This window comes from Ceratotherium simum, chromosome 7 (assembly GCF_057802395.1).
Source record: "Ceratotherium simum simum isolate JZ-2026a chromosome 7, ASM5780239v1, whole genome shotgun sequence".
NCBI lineage: Eukaryota > Metazoa > Chordata > Mammalia > Perissodactyla > Rhinocerotidae > Ceratotherium > Ceratotherium simum.
Window position 1 is genome coordinate 33433557 of NC_141906.1, and position 20540 is coordinate 33454096.

General features: G+C 43.0%; 2 protein-coding genes across 2 annotated transcripts in view; one reads left to right on the forward strand and one right to left on the reverse strand.

Moving 5' to 3' along the window:
* The window catches only part of MYO7A (myosin VIIA), an 80505-nt gene extending 72224 nt beyond the window's left edge, over positions 1-8281 (forward strand). Inside the window, exons 48-50 of the mRNA XM_087434076.1 lie at positions 732-815; positions 1738-1857; positions 2474-8281. Coding sequence (XP_087290202.1) covers positions 732-815; positions 1738-1857; positions 2474-2563 — 294 coding nt within the window. The 3' untranslated portion in view covers positions 2564-8281. The remainder of the gene's footprint in view (positions 1-731; positions 816-1737; positions 1858-2473) is intronic.
* GDPD4 (glycerophosphodiester phosphodiesterase domain containing 4) overlaps positions 4815-20540 on the reverse strand; it is a 113058-nt gene continuing 97332 nt past the window's right edge. Inside the window, exons 13-16 of the mRNA XM_087433489.1 lie at positions 16695-16842; positions 12428-12510; positions 11345-11397; positions 4815-5218 (exon numbers count right to left, since the gene is read on the reverse strand). Of these exons, the coding sequence (XP_087289615.1) occupies positions 4815-5218; positions 11345-11397; positions 12428-12510; positions 16695-16842 (688 nt within the window). The remainder of the gene's footprint in view (positions 5219-11344; positions 11398-12427; positions 12511-16694; positions 16843-20540) is intronic.

Consider the following 20540-nt stretch of genomic DNA (forward strand, 5'->3'; position numbering starts at 1 on the left):
TGTGAGCGCTCAGGCCTGGGCAGGACGTGCAGGCAGTTGAGTGTGGATGGGCAGAGGGTGTGAGGTGAGCAGACGGCGGTGAGAGGCAGGTTGGCGAGCAGGTGAGGGGATCGGGTTTCCACCTGCAGGTGGCAGCTAGGTTTGGAGGATTTTGAACAGGGATGGTGCGGCCTGAAGCCCACTCCGACGGCAGGATTGGGAGTGGATCTGAGGGGCACCAGCAGAGGCAGGAGAATGGTGAAGAGGCTGGTGTGAGAGGGTGAGGGGATAGGTCGGGATGGAGAGGAGAAGGTGGCCTTGTTACACATGTAGGCTAGGAAGCCTTTTGAGAAGCCTGGCTGTGCAAGGAGGAGAAGTAGGTAGGTAGCTGGAGGCAGGTGCAGGGTTAAAGGAGGGTTTTTAAAGATGAGAGACATTTAGGCTGAGAGAGGGGAGACAGCAGAGACTCCTAGACAAGCAGGAGAGAAGGGAAGAAACTGCTGCTGGGAAGAATGGGAGAAGGGGTCGTTTGGGGACTCACGAGGGGACTTGGGATGGCTCTGAGGACCCAGCAGAGGTGGAAACCATGAGGTCGTGGCAGGGCATCCAGCACCGCTGCTCCCCTGGCACTGGGTCACAGCAGGAGAGGTCGACTTAATCCTAGCTGGGGGCGGGTTCATTCCTGCCCCAAACGCACACAGCTTTTCCCTCTCTGGAGCCCGCGTCTGATGGTTTCTGACTTTCTTTACTAGCAAACTACGGAGCCAAACTTCCCCGAAATCCTCTTAATTGCCATCAACAAGTATGGGGTCAGCCTCATCGATCCCAGAACCAAGGTGAGCAATGACAGGAAGAGGGGCCAGGCAGGCTTCTCTGTCTGCACCTCTCACCAAGGCCCCCAGACTCAACCCCATAAGCCCCTGCCAGCCACCATCCTCACCCCATCTGCCCTCTTGGCCACATCCTGAGAGGCTGGCTGTGTTTGCTGTGTCTACTTCCTTACCCCTCATCTGCTCCATCAAGACTGCTCTCCTAGTTACTAGCAAACACCTCGCTACTAAACCCAGTGAGCTCTTTTTAGTACTTGGCCTTTCGGCATCCTCGGACACCACCACCCGCTCCCTCCTTCCAAAGTGCTCTCTGTCCGTATTCGTCAGGATGGCAGGCTGTGCTGGGGAAAGTGCTGCTCTGATTTATGCGCCAGAGCAGTCCCCCCCAGGGGGCCAGGAAGCACAGTCCTGCCACTTACACAGGAGGGGTACAACAGGACCATTAGCAAAGGGTGCCAGTGACCCCCATCTTCCTCTTGGCTTCGTGTGCCGCACTTGCCTGGTTTTTCTCATCTCTCTCCGTCATTCCTCTCAGACACTTTTGTGGGCTTCTTCTCTACCCAGCCCATCCATATTGTTTCCCTAAGGCTCTGTCCTGTCTTCTTGTCTTCTCAGACTCCCCCTGGACTGTCTCCTCCAGGAACACAATTTCAGTTCCTTTAGGCCTCCCAAATTTCCAATTCCGGCCCCACATACCCAGCAGCCTCCTGGACTCCTGTCGGTGTCCCACCAGCTGATCCCAGCCAAGGCACAGAGGGGGAAGGCACCTGCCTCCCTCCACAGCTCCACGGCACAGCTGGCCTCCACCCTTCTGCTCCTTTTCTTGTCTGAGGGCCCGGGGCCTTTTGTGTGGGTGGTGTCTGCGGGCCGGGGTTGAGGGGAGTGAGGCCGAGCGTCCAGGCTGTGCAGCTTCTCTCTGCTGCCCCAGGACATCCTGACCACTCACCCCTTCACCAAGATCTCCAACTGGAGCAGCGGCAACACCTACTTCCACATCACCATTGGAAACCTGGTGCGCGGGAGCAAGCTGCTCTGTGAGACGTCGCTGGTGAGAGCTCTTCCTTCCGGGCCTGGCGGGCTCCCCTGCTACTGCAGCCATCTGCCCAGGCCCTGGAACAAACATGAGGGGCGTGCAGCTTGGCCCGGGGTCAGGACCAAGGGTCAGGCTGGGGCCAAGGTCAGGTCAGTTTGAGGCTCAGCTTAGGTCTGGGGAAGGGGCTTAATCTGAGGCTGAGGAACAAACCCCTCATTCAGTAATGATTGTTTGAGTGCCTTCAGTGTCTGGGGATTGAGCCTTTAGCCCCTGATTTCAACAGCAGAACCATTAGCAATGAGGCCTCCTGGACTGAGCTCAACTTCTAAAGCATAGCTTAACTGGTAGGGCCTATAGAGTCGCTCCTGGAGGTGGGCATCCAGGATGTGAGGGACCCACAAGCTAGGGCCTTAATGTGGGGTCATAACAGCTTAGAACCTAGACATCTGGATGGATGAATCCAACGCTTCAACTGTGCAGCTGGGGAGACTGAGTCCAGAGTGGGACAGGATTGGCCTTTGTCCAGGGTTCTGCCCACTACTGAGTTTCCTGGGAGCTGTCTTCTGGGTCTGAGTGGGTCTGAGCCCTGTCCCACTTTGTGCTCTGTTTATCTTCTTGCCACCGTTTCCAGGGCTACAAGATGGATGACCTCCTGACTTCCTATATTAGCCAGATGCTCACGGCCATGAGCAAACAGCGGGGCTCCAGGGCTGGCAAGTGAACAGTGGGGAGGTGGCGCTGGCCCCGTGCCTGCTCTCTAGGCAGCAGCTGGCTCAGGCTCATCAGCTACAACTGCAGCTGGGGAAGACTTTTGCCATCCAGGCGGGGAGGCTGGGCCAGCCGGCCACCACTGACCGCACCAACTGGGCCTCTGGCCCTTCTTCCAGTGAGGCGGCCCCGCTGGGATGCAGGACTCCCCTCCTTCCACTCCTGAGGCCCCTGGGTTGGTTTTCTCCTGGCTTGCTGTGGCCTTCCCAGTTGTAAGAGCCTGTGCTCCTTGGATGCCTTTCTTGTCTCAGACCAGCCCTACCATGCGACCGCCTTTGACTTTCTAGGCACCACTGGGACAGGGAGTCAAGAGGACAGCCTAGTTCTCCATACTGAGAACAATGAAACCAAACCAAGCAAACCAAGAATAATATTCTGAAACCTAAGGGGCTGGCGTAATTCCCCTGAGTCCAGGCTCCTCAGCTGGGGTGAGGGAGACAGACCATTTTGATAGATTGCAGTGTGAGTGCTGAGCCCCTGCTCAAGTCTCCTCTGATCACCTCAGGGCATAAGGCATGGTTCATCTTCTGGCCCTCCAGTGTCTTTGCTGGGGGAAGGGAGAGGGAGGGGGAGAGTGCGTGGGGCCAGGACAGGGCCCTATGGGAAAGTGGCCTGTGTAACTATCTCCTTGGTCTGTGTCTGCAGGGCCAAGCTGGTCTGGGTTTGGGTGCCTGAGCCTAAGGTGTGCTTGAAAGGGGTATAGAGGCACTGGCTGGGACCAGGGCAGGTTGGGGAAATGCTGGACGGCAGCCTGGGAGGTGGGGACCTAAGTGTGCATGGGTTGGGGATCTAGACCAGCTTCTGGGCCTTAAATAGGGCCAGTGGAGCCAGAGTGGCCCTTGAATCCTGCCAGAAACATCTTCTTGGCTCTTCAAGAAACCTCCAAGAACCCCAAGAACAATGCTGCCTTGGGTTAAATCCTCATATCAGTGGGTGTCTGTAAAATGTTACTTTGTGACCAGGATGGAACAACCAAGTTTGGCCATGAACTGGACAGGTCTGGGGGTGGGGGCTTCAGACAGCAAAGGTGTGATCTGGGAGTGGGGCATCCTAATGGGCTGTGGATGGGATGAGTGCCGAGAAGTAACAGTGAAGAATCCCCTTGAGGTGGGTGTGTTTGTGATCTGCCCTCAAGGACCCCCTGATACCTCAGCAGAACCAAGTCCTGCTTGCCCTCACACACTCAAGTGTCTGGGGCCCTCTGCATCTAGGTGCCCAGCACTTCACAGGGAGCGCTCTTCCTGTTCTCCCCAGCTGCCTGTGTGGGAGGCAGAGGGGTTGGTTGTGGAAATGGAGGTCCCAAATCAGATAGCCCTGCTTTCTGCAATGATAATGTGGATGTCTGAGACAGCCCTGCCCCACCAATGCTTATATGACTCCACAGTCAGCCCAGGAGAAATCTGAGCCAGAAGAAAGGTGCTGTGGTAGTCTGCCTCTACACCATCATCAGACAGATGGGGATACTGAGGCCCAGAGAAGGAGTGTGAATAGGTGAAGGTCACATAGTAGAACTCAATTCACTGCTTCTAACATTGGGCTCCCAGACAGAAGGGGCTCCAGATGCTTGTTCTAAGCTCTAGTTTCCCTTCAAGGCCAAAGGCTATTGGGTGGGCTTGGGATTATGCCCATCATCCCATTGGGGCATCAGCCATTAACAAGCACTGCATGCTAGATCACAGAATGTGCTTGTGGGATGAGATCTCTGCCCCTGACTCATGCCCACGCCAGCTCTCATTCTCTGACTCATGATGGCATCACTTTGCACTCATCCCCTAGTCTTTGTCAGCCTGAGTAATCACAGAGGGGTCCAAAGAATACACCATTGACCTTCTGGTTCCTGAGAGGTTGCCTTTGTTTACATGCTGATGTTCACCACAGCCACACCTGTAGCAGGGAACACTACGAAGGGTTAGGATGAGACAAACCCTCTAACATCCAGAGAACCAGCTCCAGCTCCAAGACCACAACTGTTTTTCCCTTGGCCATCCCCTTGAGATGCATGCTTGAAGAAAAGACTAGACAAGACTGGCTCTCCTGAGAGCCTCAGTGGCTCTTCTGTGCCCTTTCTTGACCACCCCCACCATCACCACCCTTAGGCACAGAAAGGAAGAGGAAGGAGGGAGCAAGATGTGGCTAATTATTCTTGAAGACAGCCCAAAGGAGGAGGACATGCTGGATGTGGTGGAAAACATCATAAAAGATGATTATTGGGAGGATTCAACACTAGGGGTCTTTTTGGGTTGTGTTTCAGAATGAGGGACCTCTATGGAAGAAATTGTTGGTTCATTCCCCTGCAAGTCAGGCAATGCAGTTTCCAGGGTGGCCTCTCTGGTAGCATCCCTGGTGGGTTCTTGGATGGGTTCAGAGTCCTTCTGAGTGGGCAGTGGTTGTCTGACGTCATCTATGCCAGGCGTCAGTGGTTTGCTGGCTTCCTCCTCGGGGACTGCTGAAAACTGCTGAGGGCCTGGGTTTCTCCTCAGGCTCTTCGTTAAAGCCGGGGAGAGGGCTCCTAGAGTCCAGGGGCTTTCCCTAACTCGGGGGGGCGGCTCTCTGGATATAACCGATGCCCCTGCATTCTTACTTCTCCCCCTTTGGTGGCTCTGAGTACCTGAGGGATAGAAAAGACAAAAACACAGATTCCTCAACTGTCACTTCTCCAATCTTTGCCGGTCATGTGGTGAAATCCTAGTCATCTTTAAAATGTTAGTCCCTTAGTTACCATCTCAGGTTCCTTCCCCCTACTTCTTTCCCTACCCCAGACTTTGTGCAGACTTTATTATGGTCCTCCAATTCAGCATGGTGCTGGAGTTTGAGTCTATTGTGTGAGGTTCTAGCTCACCATGGAAGCCCTCAGAAGGCAGAGACTGACATTTGCTTAAAGTTCATGCATTTCACAACCATTGCTTCCAAATCAGTTTGAATAGAAAAATGAACACATCCTCAATTAGAGTAGGGGCTTTTTATAAAGGCAGAGACTTTGTCTTGCTTGCCACTGCATATACAGTGCTCAGAAGTGTCTGTCACACAGTAAGTGCTCAAAACAATAATTTTTATCTGATAGAAAAAATAGATGATGGAGGCTTCTTCCAGTAATGGAGCTAGGAAATTGACTCTTGAGACAAATTAAAAACTGGATAATATACAAAACGAAGAAAACATCTTAAATTTATCTAAGCATTTACAATGTGGTAGGGAACTGTGGGGCCAAAATCTAAAAGAAAGTGAGAATCCCCAAAGAAGTAAGCCCAGAACTCAGTTATTTTTGCCCTGAGTGTAATTTCAATCTTGAAGAAACAGCTGTACATGTGAGCTTCATTTTTGTCAGCTTCACAGGAGGGAGGGGATTTTTATTGCACTTGATCTGAATTTGTGGGTAAATTCCATGACAACTAATATCTACGACATTAGGTTTTCTAATCCACAAGTGTGGTATATTGCTCCATTTATTTGGGTCTACTTTGCCTCAGTCAACTTTTGTAGTTTTCATTGACCAATCATATATCTTCTTTGAAAGGGCTTGCAAAATTTGCCTTAAATTTATTCTTATGTTTTTATGCTGTTGTAAGTGATGCCATTTAAATTTAAGTATATAGTCATTGCTAATATATAGACATACAATTGATTTTTCTGTATATTGACTTTGTATTCTGAGACACTGCTTAACTCACTTATTAGTTCCAGTAGGTTTGTTTGTTGTTTGATTCTTTAGGATTTTTTAATGTAAATAATCACATCTGCAAATCAGGAGTTTTATTTCTTCCTTTATATCTGTTACTTATCTTAATAAACTGGCTAGGATCTCCAGTACAATGCTGAATACAAGAGGTGAGAGCAGATACCCTTGCCTTATTTCTGATCTTAGAGGGAGAATATTCATTGTTTCCCCATTAAAAATCATACTGGCTGATTAGGGTTTTTGTAAATGTCTTCCATCAGATTGAGGGAGTTTCATTCTATTCCTAGTTTGCCCAGAGCTTTTATCATAAATGGGTGTTGACTTTTGTCAGTATGCTTTTTCTACTTTATTTTGTTAATATGGTGAATTGTGTTAATTTTCAAATGATATATCCATCTTGCACTACTGGGATAAACTCCACTTGCTCATGATGTGTTATCTTTTTTATATACTGATGGATTCAATTTGCTATGATTTTGTTAAGGATTTTTATGTCTAAGTTCATGAATGATATTGATCTGTAAATTTAGTTCTTGTAATGTCTTTTTCAGGTTTTATATGAGAGTATTGCTGGTCTCAAAGAATCAACTGGGAAGTGTTCCTTCCTCTTCTTTTTTTCTGAGCTGGTATAAGATTAGTATTATGTCTTAAATATTTGATTAACCAATGAAACTTTTTGGGCCTGGACTTTTCTTTGTGGTGAGATTTTTGATATATGAATTTGATTCTGATAGACAGTGAGTTATTGAAAATTTCTATTTCTTCTCTCAGTTCTGGTAAGTTGTATATTTCAAGGAATTTGGCTACTTCAAGTTGTCAAATTTAATGACACAAAATCATAATTTTCCTTTTTATGTCTAGGATCTGGAGAAATAGTCCCTCTTTCATTCATCATGTGTCATATTGGCAATCTCTCTCTCATCTTGCTAAGAGTTTATCAATTTTATTAATTTTTTCAAAGAACTAACTTTTCACTTTTCAAAGAATTAGCGTTTGCTCTATTGTTTGTGGCTTTTCTATTTCATTGATTCCTGCTATCTTTATTATTTCTCCCCTTTTACTTGGGGAAAAATTTACTCCTTTTTTTAGGCTCTTAAGGTAGAAACTTAATCAATAATAAACCTTTCTTCCTTCTAACATTTAAAGTTACAGATTTCCCTCTAAGTCCTACTTTAGCTGTATCCCACAAATTTTGCTGTTGTATATGCATTATCATTTAAAAATATTTTCTAAATTTCCCATGTGATTTATCCCTTGATCAATGGGATGTTTAGAAATATATTAATTTCCAGCATTTAGAGTCTTATCTAGATATTTTATTAATGTTTGTTTCTAATTTAATTATATTGTGTTCACAGAACATACTTTAAGATTTCAGTCTTTTGAAATTTATTTATTGAGACTTGTTTTATAGCTTGTCATGTGGTCTATTTTGGCAAATATGCCATGCACACTTGAAAATATTGTATATTCTGAGTTGTTGGATATACTATTTCATGTCAGTCAGGTCAAGGTGGCTGAAAGTGTTGTCCAGACTTCTATATCCTTTCTGACTGTATCTTTTGTGTGTTTAGTTGTTATTTCAGGTACTGAGAGAGCAATGTTAAAATCTCCAACTGTGATTTCTCTCTTTCAGTTTTTGTTTCATGTGTTTTGAAGCTCTGTTATTAAGTATACACACAGTTATAATTATAATGCCTTCCTGATACACTGACCTTTTCATCATTATGAAATCTTTGTTTCTAGTAACATTCCATGTTTGAAGTATATTTTTTCAGATATTATTTCTAATGCTTATTGTTTTGCATGGCATATCATTTTCCCATCCTTTCACTTTTAATCTATTTGTTCTTTTTATTTTAAGGATTTCTTTTGTAGATGGCATATGGTTGGGTCTTGCTTTTTTCTATCCAGTCTGACAATCTCTACTTTTGATTTGGGTATTTGGTCCATTTACATTTAATGTAATTAATAAAATGGTTGGATTTATGACTACCATGTTTCAACTTGTTTTCTGTGTGTTTTGTCTGTTATTTTTCTTTCTTTATTCTCTTTTTCCCAAATCCATCTGCTATAAGAGATATTTGCCTGCTGGCTTTGAAGAAGTAAGCTGCCATGTTGTGAGAGGGTCATATAGTTAGGACATGAAAGTGAACTCAAGGAGCTCAGAGCAAAGCCCTACCAACAGTGATCAAGAAAACAGGGACTACTTCAATCCTACAACTGAAAGGAACTAAATCCTATGAACAATCAGTGAGCTTGGAAAAGGACTCTAAGTCTCAGATGAGATTGCAGCCCAGGCCAACACCCTGATTTTAAACTTGTGAGACTCTAAGCAGAGGACCCAGCTAACCCATGCCTGGACCCCTGGCCCACAGAAACTGTGAGATGATAAATTTGCGTTGTTTTAAGCTGCTAGGTTTGTGGTACTTTGTTACACAGCAATAAAGAAACTAATACATACAGCAATAGAATCTATCCAAAATGAAGCACAGAAACTAAATAGGCTAAAAATAAAAATGAACAGAGTCTCAGTAACCTATGGGATAATATCAAACTGTGCAACATCTATGTAATTAGAATCCCAGAAAGAGGGTAGGGGCAGAAAAATATTTGTAAAAATAAAGACTAGAAATTTATCCAATTTGATGAAAATTATACTCTGATCTAAGAAGTTCAGCAACCCCAAGCAGGATAGACACACACTCATATACACCAAGGTAAACCATAATCAAATTACTGAAAGCCAGTAATAAAGGGAACAATCTCAAAAAACAGTCAGAGAAAAAGAACATATTACAAGTAGAGGAACAAAGATAAGAAAATGGAAGACTTTTTTTTTTTAGACTATTCATAAGAAACTATATGAGACAGAACACAAAGGATTTACTTCTGTAAAATGCTGAAAAATCCATCCAAAAGCTATAAAGAGGACCAATGCCATCTGGTGGCATCAGCAGATACAGCAGGACATGCCTATCCTAGAGGTGGTTGTGGTGCAAGATGTGACAGTGTGCTTAGTGTTCGAGGCTCTATTCTCCTTAACCTGAATGGATCTGGCCTGTGGTTTTGGCTTCTTGGCAATCTTCCTTGTTCCTTCCTTGATTCTAAACTTGGTCCTGTACCTTCTAGGTGTCTCTCGGAGGTACTCAAACAGCCTTTAGATACATTTTCTTTCTGCTTATATCAGGCAAAATTAGGTTGGGTAACAGGCAACTAAAAACTCTTAAAAACAGGAAAAATTCTTAATTTATTTTCTGTTCACCTTATTTTCTTATCATCATTTCAACATGTTGGGGAGTTGAGGTCAAGTTAACTAAGCACTTTTTCTAACACATTATAGCCACTTCATTCATCCAAATTCATAGTGTTCTTTGAATTTTCCTTCAAAACTTCTCTCTCTTCCATGCTTTCCTAACCATTTCCATGTTCTTTTCATGTCTTGGCTGGATTCCTGTTACGGGCTGAATTGTGTGCCCCCCAAATCCACATGTTGAAGCCCTAACGCCCAGTACCTCAAAATCTGACTATATTTGGAGATAGGTCCTTTAAAAAGGTGATTAAAATGAAGCTGTTAGGGTGGGCCCTAATGCAATCTGACTGGAGAAGAGACAATTTGGACACAGAGAGACACTGAGGGTGCGTGTGTGCACAGAGGAAATGCTATGTGAAGACACAGCAAGAAGGCGGCTATCTACAAGCCAAGGAGAGAGGCCTCAGAAGAAACCAAACCTGTTGACACATTGATCTTGGACTTCTAGACTCCAGAATTGTGAGAAAATAAATTTCTGTTGTTTAAGCCACCCAGTCTGTGGTATTTTGTTATGGAGCCCTAGTTTATTAACACAACTACTGAAAATCGTAAGGTGGCTGGAATACAGCCTTCAGACTTCTTAACAGCCAATAGCGTTATCTTTTTAAAATCTATGTAACTCAAGAGTTACTTGAGATCTCTCTGCCCCTTAAGAGATTTGGGTGAGCTTGGTTTGAACCTTCAGTTTCATAGTAGGAAAGACTACTGCCCTCCATTTAATTTATTCAAATTTCTGAATTTATTTTTTTATGGTCCCAGTGGATCCATTCCTGCAACTCTAAGTATTGTATCAGTTCAACCCTCTGCCAGCTGGTGCATGGCATCTGAGGATCTTCACCACTGTCCACAATAAGTTAAATTAATTCATGATTTTGTGACTGTACCAACTTAAGGCTCCAGGAGCTATGAAAGGAAACTGTATCATGTACTGCACAGTCCTCTGCCTCCTAACTGGTTTTCCCTTTGACTGTGGCTTCCCAAACCAGTAACTCACTGTGTGATTCTCCCCACAACCTCCCCCAAAATAAAATCTAGCTTCTGTTCCCTTTACTGGGCCTATCTCACTTCCTCAGCCCCTGAGTTATTCTGCTGAGTAATAAGTTATTCTGTTATTCTATCCCTTTAGTAGAAATATCCCTTGTTTGAAACTCATTTGCCATCTTCTGAGTGCTTATATGCAGAGCCCAGACTCGAGTCCAGCATTCCAGGATCTCGGCAGTTTTCTCCCTCCACCCTCCAACATATATCACCCACAAGTGGAGCCCCATAAAGAACAGTCAGCCTCATGGGCATGGCAGCTACTCTGTCCTGGACCTAGGTGCCTGGTCCAAGGGTGTCGACTGCTCTACTTTTGCCTGCTTCCTCACTGCTCTCTGTGAGCCATTCCTCCTCTCTCAGTCCATCCTCCAGGGAGAGCTTTCAGTTATCTTCAGCCCCTCTCAGAGTCCCTGGCACAAAGTGGGTCTTCAATAACTATGGTGAATGAATACATGAACAGGTGAACAAATAAACACTCATGTTCAAAATCTTCCAAGGGGTCTCACTGTTTAGAGGATGAAGTCCAAAATGAAGCCTGATGTCAAGGGCCCTCCAGAATCTGTGCCCAGCCTACACTTCTCAACTTTTCCCTGGTCCCCACCCCCCAATTTCCCAGACTCCCTCAGAGACATGAAAAGCAGGCCCTGTGTCCTGGAGGCAATGGGTAGGGATGAGGAGATAGGAGTGAACTAGGCCTCTGACTTTACCTGTACGAATGCTGGTGCTTTCGAAGAATTTTTCTTTTTGGCTCTCTCTCCACCTGGAAGGAAGCAGACTATCAATGAGCCTCACAGACCTCTTCTAAAAAAGGCAATAATCCAAGGCAGTGAGCAGAAAAGATACATTATCCAGTCAAATTCTCACTTAAGGGCTGGCCCGGTGACGCAAGCGGTTAAGTGCGCGTGCTCCGCTGCAACGGCCCGGGGTTCGCCGGTTCGGATCCCGGGCGCGCACCGAGGCACCGCTTGTTAGGCCATGCTGTGGCAGCGTCCCATATAAAGTGGAGGAGGATGGGCATGGATGTTAGCTCAGGGCCAGTCTTCCTCAGCGAAAAAAAGAGGAGGATTGGCAGATGTTAGCACAGGGCTGATCTCCTCACACACAAAAAATTCTCACTTAAGCAAATTCTCACTTTGTACTTTCCCCCTTTAAAGGATAACTCGCAAATGAAGAAAAAAGCATGATGAGGTCTAAACAACCACGGTCTCCTGTAGCTAAAATTCTTCTACCAGGATGTTCCCTCTCCCATCTCGAACCTTGCAATCCTGTAGCATTTGCTCTGCAAGGATTCTCAAATGTCATTTTCTTGGGCAGATAAAAAGACCATGGCCTGGAAAGGGGCAGTGATTTTCCCAGGGTCACCCAGCAACTAAGGGGCAAAGCCAGGGCTAAACCCCAGGCTTCTTGGTTTGTGAACTTGCTCTTTGCACAGCATGCTGCTATATCCAGTTTCATGGAAGGCTGGAAGATGGAGGCACTTGTTCTGGAAAACCTTCAACCCCTGTCCCCTCCCAACTGATCCACATTGAGTCTGTAGTAAAAGGCTTTGACTAAGCTTTAGTGAGAGTCTTTATCCTTAGAATATTGTCTTGTGCTGAGGAGGTGGAAGGGGTGTAAGGAGCTGCAGGCAGCATGAGAAGAAATGAGAGGTTCAGATTATAAACCCTGTCTTCCTGAGAATTTGCCATGTGGGATTACAGGAAGAGTGTCACTGTTTTCTCTCAACTTTCCATAAGAACCACTTATACATTTTGGAAAAAATTCATTTAAAATTACAAATATATGCTTACCAATGAAAATAAAATATGGCAACAATGAAAACTGCAGAAACACTATCCAAGAAAAGCCACATGAACATATAGTAACTTGGTGTCTGCAAAACAGAAAACAAACCACAGTTAAAGAACTTTACAGTCAGAAGGGATTTTAGATCATATGGGCCAAGTCCCTTGCTCTGCTGCCAGGGCTGGGGGAGGGAGTGGCAGACCAAGTGGAGGAATCTTGATTGATGTTGTGGTCTCAAACGGAGAGAGTACCAGCTGCTATCCTAACAATCACCCCCTAACATGTGCTGGGGGCTCTACAAGGGATAAAACACTGCACAACCTTCACCTTCCTTGACCCTCAAGACAGAGGTCTGAGAGAGTCCCAGAGAAGTCATATAGCAAGTCTATTCTGGACCCAGGACTACAGCCCAAGTTTCATGACTTCCAGTGCTCTATGTTTTCATGGCTTCCCACACCTGGCTGTGCATCCAAATCTACCTGGGCAGCTTTTAGTAATACAGGTTCCTGCGTCTCACTACAGACCTCAGGAATTTGAATTTCTGCGTTTTTAAAAAGCTCCCAGGTGATGCTAAAGCAACTAGTCTGTGAACTAGCATTTAGGAATCATTGTTCTAAATCATCATGCTTCAAAGTATGATGAAATTATAATTCTCCCTTACCCAACATGCCCCCTTCTCCACACTCCTTGACTGAATATCACTATCACTCATCTCTCAGAGCTCCATCTCCTGGGTCCTCTTGTGAGAGTTTTATAATTCCCTGGTTTGATCATCCCTTTTCACCTCCATTGTTCCCCCTTCAATTGTACTCCAGGGCTGGCACTTTTTACTCTTTCTTACGCCATTTTCCACCCCATCCCAAGGCCTTGTCTTGGACTGAATGGTAATACTAATAATAACTCTAATGATCAATAGTGATAACAATAACTAACAATTAATGAGCATTTACAGGAGCTATGGAAGTGTTCTAAGCACTTTAAGGGTATTTTCACACCTAATCTTCACAGCAGCCCTACTAGGCAGGTACAGTAGAAGCTCTTAACCAATGTCCACTAAACTGAGGCTTTTAGTCCCCTCTGGGAAGCATACTGACTGACACCTCGGTCTGCTCCAGGATGCCCATCAGGGGAGCTGCACGTTCACCAAGAATCAGTTGTTCTTGCTCCACACATGGCTTAGAACACTTGTACTTGTTGTTATAATCGTGTAGTATAATTAAATGCTACCTAAATCTGTAAAGTCTGAGTGAAAAAAAGTATGGCATTTTCAAGAAAACTAAGTCAATGCTTTGAAAAACTCAATGAAGACAGAATAGGTCATTAAAAAATAAACTGCAAGTGAATTATGTGTAAGTGAAACACTATAAGAGATGGGGGTAGGACGATTATAAAAATCTGAGTGGATTCCTCATTCAGATTGTTTTCCCCAATGATTTTAGGTTCTTGCTCTGCTTTAAAGAAATAAAACTTAGAAATCGTAGCTGGTTCATTTGGATGTTTAAATAATCAAGAGAGTACAGAATTCAATCAGCTGAAGTATCCTCAAAGAAAAGACCTTGACTCTATGTCAAAGGTCTTTTAATTTATTTATTTATTTATTTATTTTAAATTAAAATAAAATGTGTGAGGTATGTGTGTGCTATATTGTTTACAAAAATGACCACAATATTCCTCCCAAAATGCAGACCCCTATGCAATGTGACTTTGCTTTTCCTCCCCATGAGGAGGTAAAGTCTGTTTCTCCCCTGTGCCACCTTGAATCTGGCCTTGGCCACTTGATTTTCTTTGGCAAATGGAACATCAGCAAATATCCCACGAGAAGAACCTTGAAAAGTGCATGTGCACTGGGTCTTGACTTTTGCTGCCGGGAACCCATTGCCAGCAGGTGAACATGCTCAAGTTGGCCTCCTTGAGGATGAGTGACCACACTCATGGAGGAAGAGAGACTCCAGTAATCCCAGGTAAGACCCTCGACATATGACTAAGGCCATCCGAGACTATCCAGCCCAGCCAAGTGGGCTCAGATCAGAAGAACCACTCAGCCATCATATAGAATGTGACAAATAAATATTTGTTTATTTTAAGCCACTAAGTTTTAGGTGTTTTTTTTTTTAAGTAGTAAAAGCTGATAGACATATATCATTTTTTTTACGATTCTCCACTTCAACTTTTTTAATTAACAGACCAATGATCAGACCAGATTGTGTTGGATAAATGTGGTTCTATTCTACTATTACCATCCCCAATTTACAAATAAACAAACTGAGGCACAGACAAGTTAACTAACATTTCTAAGTTCACACAGTAAGTAGTACAGCCAAGATTTGAATCTTCATATTCTAACTCCAGAGTGTGGGCTGCTTGGGAAAACCTGTGGGATACGGGCCCCACATCCCTGAACAAAGTGACATTGCGTCCTTTAAAAAGGCCCAGGCCAGGTGTAGAAGGAAGTCTTTTTTTTACTTATATCCTTTTATACTTTTTGAATTTTGAGTCACATGAACTTATTATTAATTCAAATATTATTGAATCAAGTATTAAAACAAAAGTTTTAATAAATGAATTAAAACTTCATTTTAGTTAATGAAGTTTTATTTAATATACCAAATGGGACAACTTTGAGACATTATTGATTTAGGGGAGTAGGATTATAGAGGGGTGTGTTGCTTCCTAATTTATGCATTTTTGTAATGACTGGATTTTATATAATGAACAAATTTACTTTGCAATCAATTTTAAAAAACAAAAATGTTAGAAAAATATATAGGACACACATGAAAGGGTATTGTATGGGACAGACAAGTGAAGAGGCTTCACCCATGCCAAGGGACCTGCCATCCAATGTTTCCTTCAGGGTCATCTCCAGAAAGCTGCTCAAGCCACCAAGAAAGAAGGGGTCAGCAATTTTACACTGCCGCCAGAGGGCCTCAACACAGTACTGGCCCTATGAGACTGTGCCCTTGACCCTGATTCTCCCTTCTCTTGGTCCTGACCCTGAACAGGTCAGAAACAGGGGCTAGTGAGGCTGGAGGTATGGAGAAGGCAATCTGAAATATTTAGGCTTCTCTGCCTAAAGCTTTACTTTCAAGGCAGTGTGGAGTTTGGTTATTACTCTGGACTGGACACTTTAATTTTGAATTGAGGCTTTTGGGTGACTACAAGCAAACTTTTAAAAATTACCTAAGAGTGAAAAGGAAAGCTACGGGACCTGAGTAAGATTTCATTCAGGGGCACAGAAAAGTTTAGCTCACAGAGCAGTTTAAAGAGTCAATGGAGGGGCCAGCCCGGTGGCGTAGTGGTTAAGTTCATGTGCTCCACTTCGGTGGCCCGGGGTTCGCAGGTTTGGATCCCGGGTGTGGACATACGCACTGCTTATCAAGCCATGCTGTGGCAGGCATCTCATGTATAAAGTAGAGGAAGATGGGCACAGATGTTAGCCCCGGGCCAATCTTCCTCAGCAAAAAGAGGATTGGCCACAGATGTTAGCTCACAGCCCTTCTTCCTCACCAAAAAAAAAAGAGTCAACGGAGAGAAATTAAGCTGTTTTCTATTGTATGCTATTGCATTCCACTCGTCAACCTACTCGACACAGACAAGAAAAACGGATTCTGTTGCAGTTAATTGTTTAGCCAGGGGTCCCTCCAAAGATAATAAGTGATTGGTTTTAGCTGGGATTGTAACCCAGGTCTTCAGGTGCACAGGCCTCTGGCAATAAGCAGTAGCAGGGCCAGAAGGGGAAATCAAGGTAGGTGACTGGACACTGGCTCTCCTCTTCAAAAGCATTTTGTTCAAGACACATGGTTTTCACTTTGGAGTCAAGTACTCTTGGTTTTCTCTCCATACCCCATGCTACTGTCATTGTTGCCATGCTCCTAGGAAGGTGGGGCTGCAATAACAAAACTCTGGAGTCAGATCTCATTCTGAATCTTGCATCATGCAACCATGTGCAAGGATCTTAATATCTTCGAGCTTCAGTTTCCTCATTGGGATAATAATAGTGACTAACTCAAAGGGCTAAATTACATAATGCATGAAAATCACATTGTGAGGATTCAAAATATGGCAATTATTATAACAATACTAATTTCTCCCTGAAAATCACAGAAGGATCTGGGTTAGAGAAGGAAGAATGCCACATCGCCAATATCACAGAAATCCCTGCTCTTGAGTAGCTCCCCAGGGGACTGCACAGTGCACAGTGTAGGGATGGGGTGGAGGACACAGACTCCTATTGTACCAGACTTGGAAGAACAATGTGGACAACCAGCTCACCATGAAGAAGTAAGGGTGATTTAGCTGACTTAGGATCTGAATGTTGTCTGTGGTCACTGAGTGAATCCTGGAGCACCAGGCCAGTGAGTACAGCCAAGGCTCATTGACGATGTATAAGTTGATGGTGATGTTAGCTGCTTTATAATCTCTGGAAAAAAACAGAACCCACAGGGGATTTAGACTTAATCTCACTCTCATTATATAAAAGAGGAACAGCCACCATGCTGTGAAAGGCTGTTGCTTAAATTGCCAGAAGGAGCTGGTCCCAGGACAACTTATGATATGACCTGCAGGATGGGCTCATGTTGCAATGAGATAAAGGACCGGATTTAATACCTCTGCTCCCATACCAACAGTAGTATGTTAGTAAACTGGATGTACTAAGGGAGAGAGAGAAGGAAGGAGAGAGGGAGGGAGAGAGAAAGGGAGGGAGAGAAAGAGAGAGAGAAAGAAAGAAACAAAGAAAAGGAAAGCCCTATTTGTAGCATTTGCCAATTTCCACAGTGTAAATACTCCTACCACAGCCATTTTTAAGCTACCACTGGTAAAACAGGTTTGCAAAGTTTCTGAATATTTAAAAATTGGCTCCCATGAGCTGGTACGAGCTAGCTCCAGCACATTATCGTATAGCAACTATACTTACTTCCATCAGAGCCTTGTCAGCCTCTACTCTATTTATCTGCTTTCCTATCAGCCTTCTTAACTTGACTACAAGCAAATTAAAAGCAGAGACTGTCTTATTCATCTCTGTATATCCAGTACCTGGCATAATACCTGCCTTCATAAATAGTAACTGAAGGAATGAATAAATGAATACCAATCTGGTGAATATATAAATTTCAAATATAAAGAATTTTTATAAGCTTTGAGTAGGCGGAATGGAACCCAACTTTTCCCAATGTATTGAACATCAGTAGATACTTGTGCACTGTCTATAGAGACAGGAAGAAAATAAGTAGAGGAACATCTAGTAATTCTAGTCAAATTGTCATTTTCAGGGATTAAATTTCTCAGAACATACACCATGTAAGTGCCTTCAAAAATTTTTTTTAACTCTGAGATGGTGTATCATATTGGAAACAGCTCTGTACAAGCCTGGGTTTGAATCCCAGCTCTGTCATATGCTAGCTTAGCAAGTTCTAAGCTCAGTGTATGAACTGTGAAATTAAAATAATAATAACACCTTTGCAGGAGTGCTTGCAATTAGTTACCCAATATGTTAGAATTATCTCTAAGACAATTCTACAGATCACCTAAAGATAAATTAAAGAAATAGAAATAAGGAAACAGTGGTAAAAAGCTACTTTTTAAATTTCTGAAACCAACACACAAAAACCAATCACATTTCTATATATTATTAATTAACATACAGAAATTTAAATTAAAAAACACAACACTAATAGCAATCATTCCAAAGAAAATTAAATACTTAGGTATAAATTTAACAAAACAAGTTCAGAATCTGTTAGCTGAAAACTACAAAATATTGATGAAAGTAATCAAAGAAGACTTAAATATATGGAGAGACATTTGTGTTCATGGATTGGAAGACTCAACATCATAAAGATGTCAATTCTCCTCAAACTGATGTGTAGGCTTAATGCAATTCCTATTAAAATCCAGGCAAGATTTTTGTATGATTAAGGCCAGCTGATTCTAAACTTTATATGGAAAGGCACAACCCCAAAATAACTAAATCAATCTTGAAAACAAATAAAGTGAGAAGGAATCACTCTACCCAATATTAAAACTTACTATATAGCTACAGTAATTAAGACAGTGTGGTATTAGTGAAGGGACAGACACATAGGTCAGTAGAACATAATTTAAAACCCATAAATAAACCCACACAAATATGCCCAAATGATATTTGGCAAAGGTTCAAAAGCAATTCAATGGAATAAGGAGAGTGTTTTCAACAAATGGTGCTGGAGCAATTGGACAGGTATAGGCCAAAAAAAACTAAACCTACACCACACACTTTATATAAAAGATTAATATATAAAAGAGCAAATAACATAAAAGAGCAAAATGGATCACAGACAAATATATACTGTAAAACTATAAAACTTTCAGAAGAAAACATAGGAGAAAATCTTCCAGATTTAAGGCTAAACAAGGAGCTCTTAGACTTGACTCTAAAAGCATGATCCATGAAAGGGAAAAATGATAAGTTAGATCTCATCAAAATTAAAACAACTTTTGCTCTGTTAAGACCCTGTTAAGAGGATCCTACAAACAAGCCACAGACTGGGACAAAATATTTGCAAACCAGATATCCAACAAAGGACTAGTATCTATAATATATAAAGAACTCTCAAAACTCAACAATAAAAGAATCAAGCAATCTAACTAGAAAAGATATGAAGAGATATTTCACTGTAGAGCACATACCACTGGCAAATAAGCACATAAGATGTTCAACATTATTAGCTGTCAGAGAATGAAAATTAAAACCACAAGGAGATATCACCTACACACCTATCAGAACGGTTACAATAAAAAATAGTGACAATGCCAAAAATTGGCAAGGATGCAGAGACTCTGGATCATCACACATTGTTGGTGGGAATGTAAAATAATATAGCCCCTCTGAAAAAGTTTGGCAGTATCTTATAAAACTAAACAAGTAATTACCACATCCCAACCATTGCATTCTTGGGCATTTATCCCACAGAAACAAAAACTTATGTTCTCAGGAGGGGATTCTGGGAAGATGGCAGAGAAGGAAGCACCAGGAATCTGTCTCCCCACCTAGACAACAACTGCACTGGTAGATTCTGTCTAATGTAACTGTTTTGGAAGTATGGAGTCTATTGAAAGCTTGCAACTTCCAGGGGAATGTTGGAATGGTAAGTTATGGTTAACTTTGGTCAATTTCAGCACTTAGCAGAGTAGCAGTTGCCCATCCCCCACTCCCTAGCCCCATAGCAGGCAGCTGTGCACATGTATCTGGAGCAGCTTGCTCACTGCTTGCAGGAGTCAAGGTGGGTCAAAACGAACCTATCCTGTAAATACTGGGGATCTGTGCTCTGATCACTGATTCTGGTCACAGAGATGCAGATAAAGAGGAGGTCACCCATTGTTGTTGCACCTCCCCCCATTATTGCAAATCCCTCCCCTTCCAGCTCAAGTGACTTCAAAGGGATTTAAAGGGCCAGCTCTCTTTCCTCCCTACCTTTCATTTTTCTGTTTTTTCTCCTTTTGGGAGCCAGACATTAAAGACTAGGACATTTAAAAGCAACTGTGTATATGGGGATAATTAGAAATTGACTGTGTATACCCAGAGAAAGGTACAGAAGAGATCTGAGAAGACCTTAAGTTTACACCTCAGGCTGATTCTTGGCACAGAGACAGCCAACAACAACAAACAAACAACAAAAAATAGCAAATCATGGTGAAGGGGGAGAATCTGATTTCCAGAGTTACCAGAGTATTAGATTCAAATGTCCAGTTTTCAACAAAAAAATCACAAGGCATACAAAGAAACAAGAAAGTACGGTCCATTCAAAGGAAAAAATAAATTAACAGAACTGTCTCTGAAAAAGAGCTGATGGCAGATTTACCAGACAAAGGCTTTAAAACAACCATCTTAAAGATACTCAAAGAACTACAGGAAGATGTGGATAAAGCAAGAAAAAAAAAAAAGTGTGAACAAAATGGAAATATTAAGAGACAAAAAACCTAAAAAGAAACCAAAAAGAAATTCTACAGCTGAAAAGTACATTAACTGAAATGAAAAACTGCCTATTAGGACTCAAAGGCATATTTGAGTAGGCAGAAGAAAGAATCAGTAAACTTCAAGCTAACAAGTCTGAAAAACAGAAAGAAAAAAGACTGAAGAAG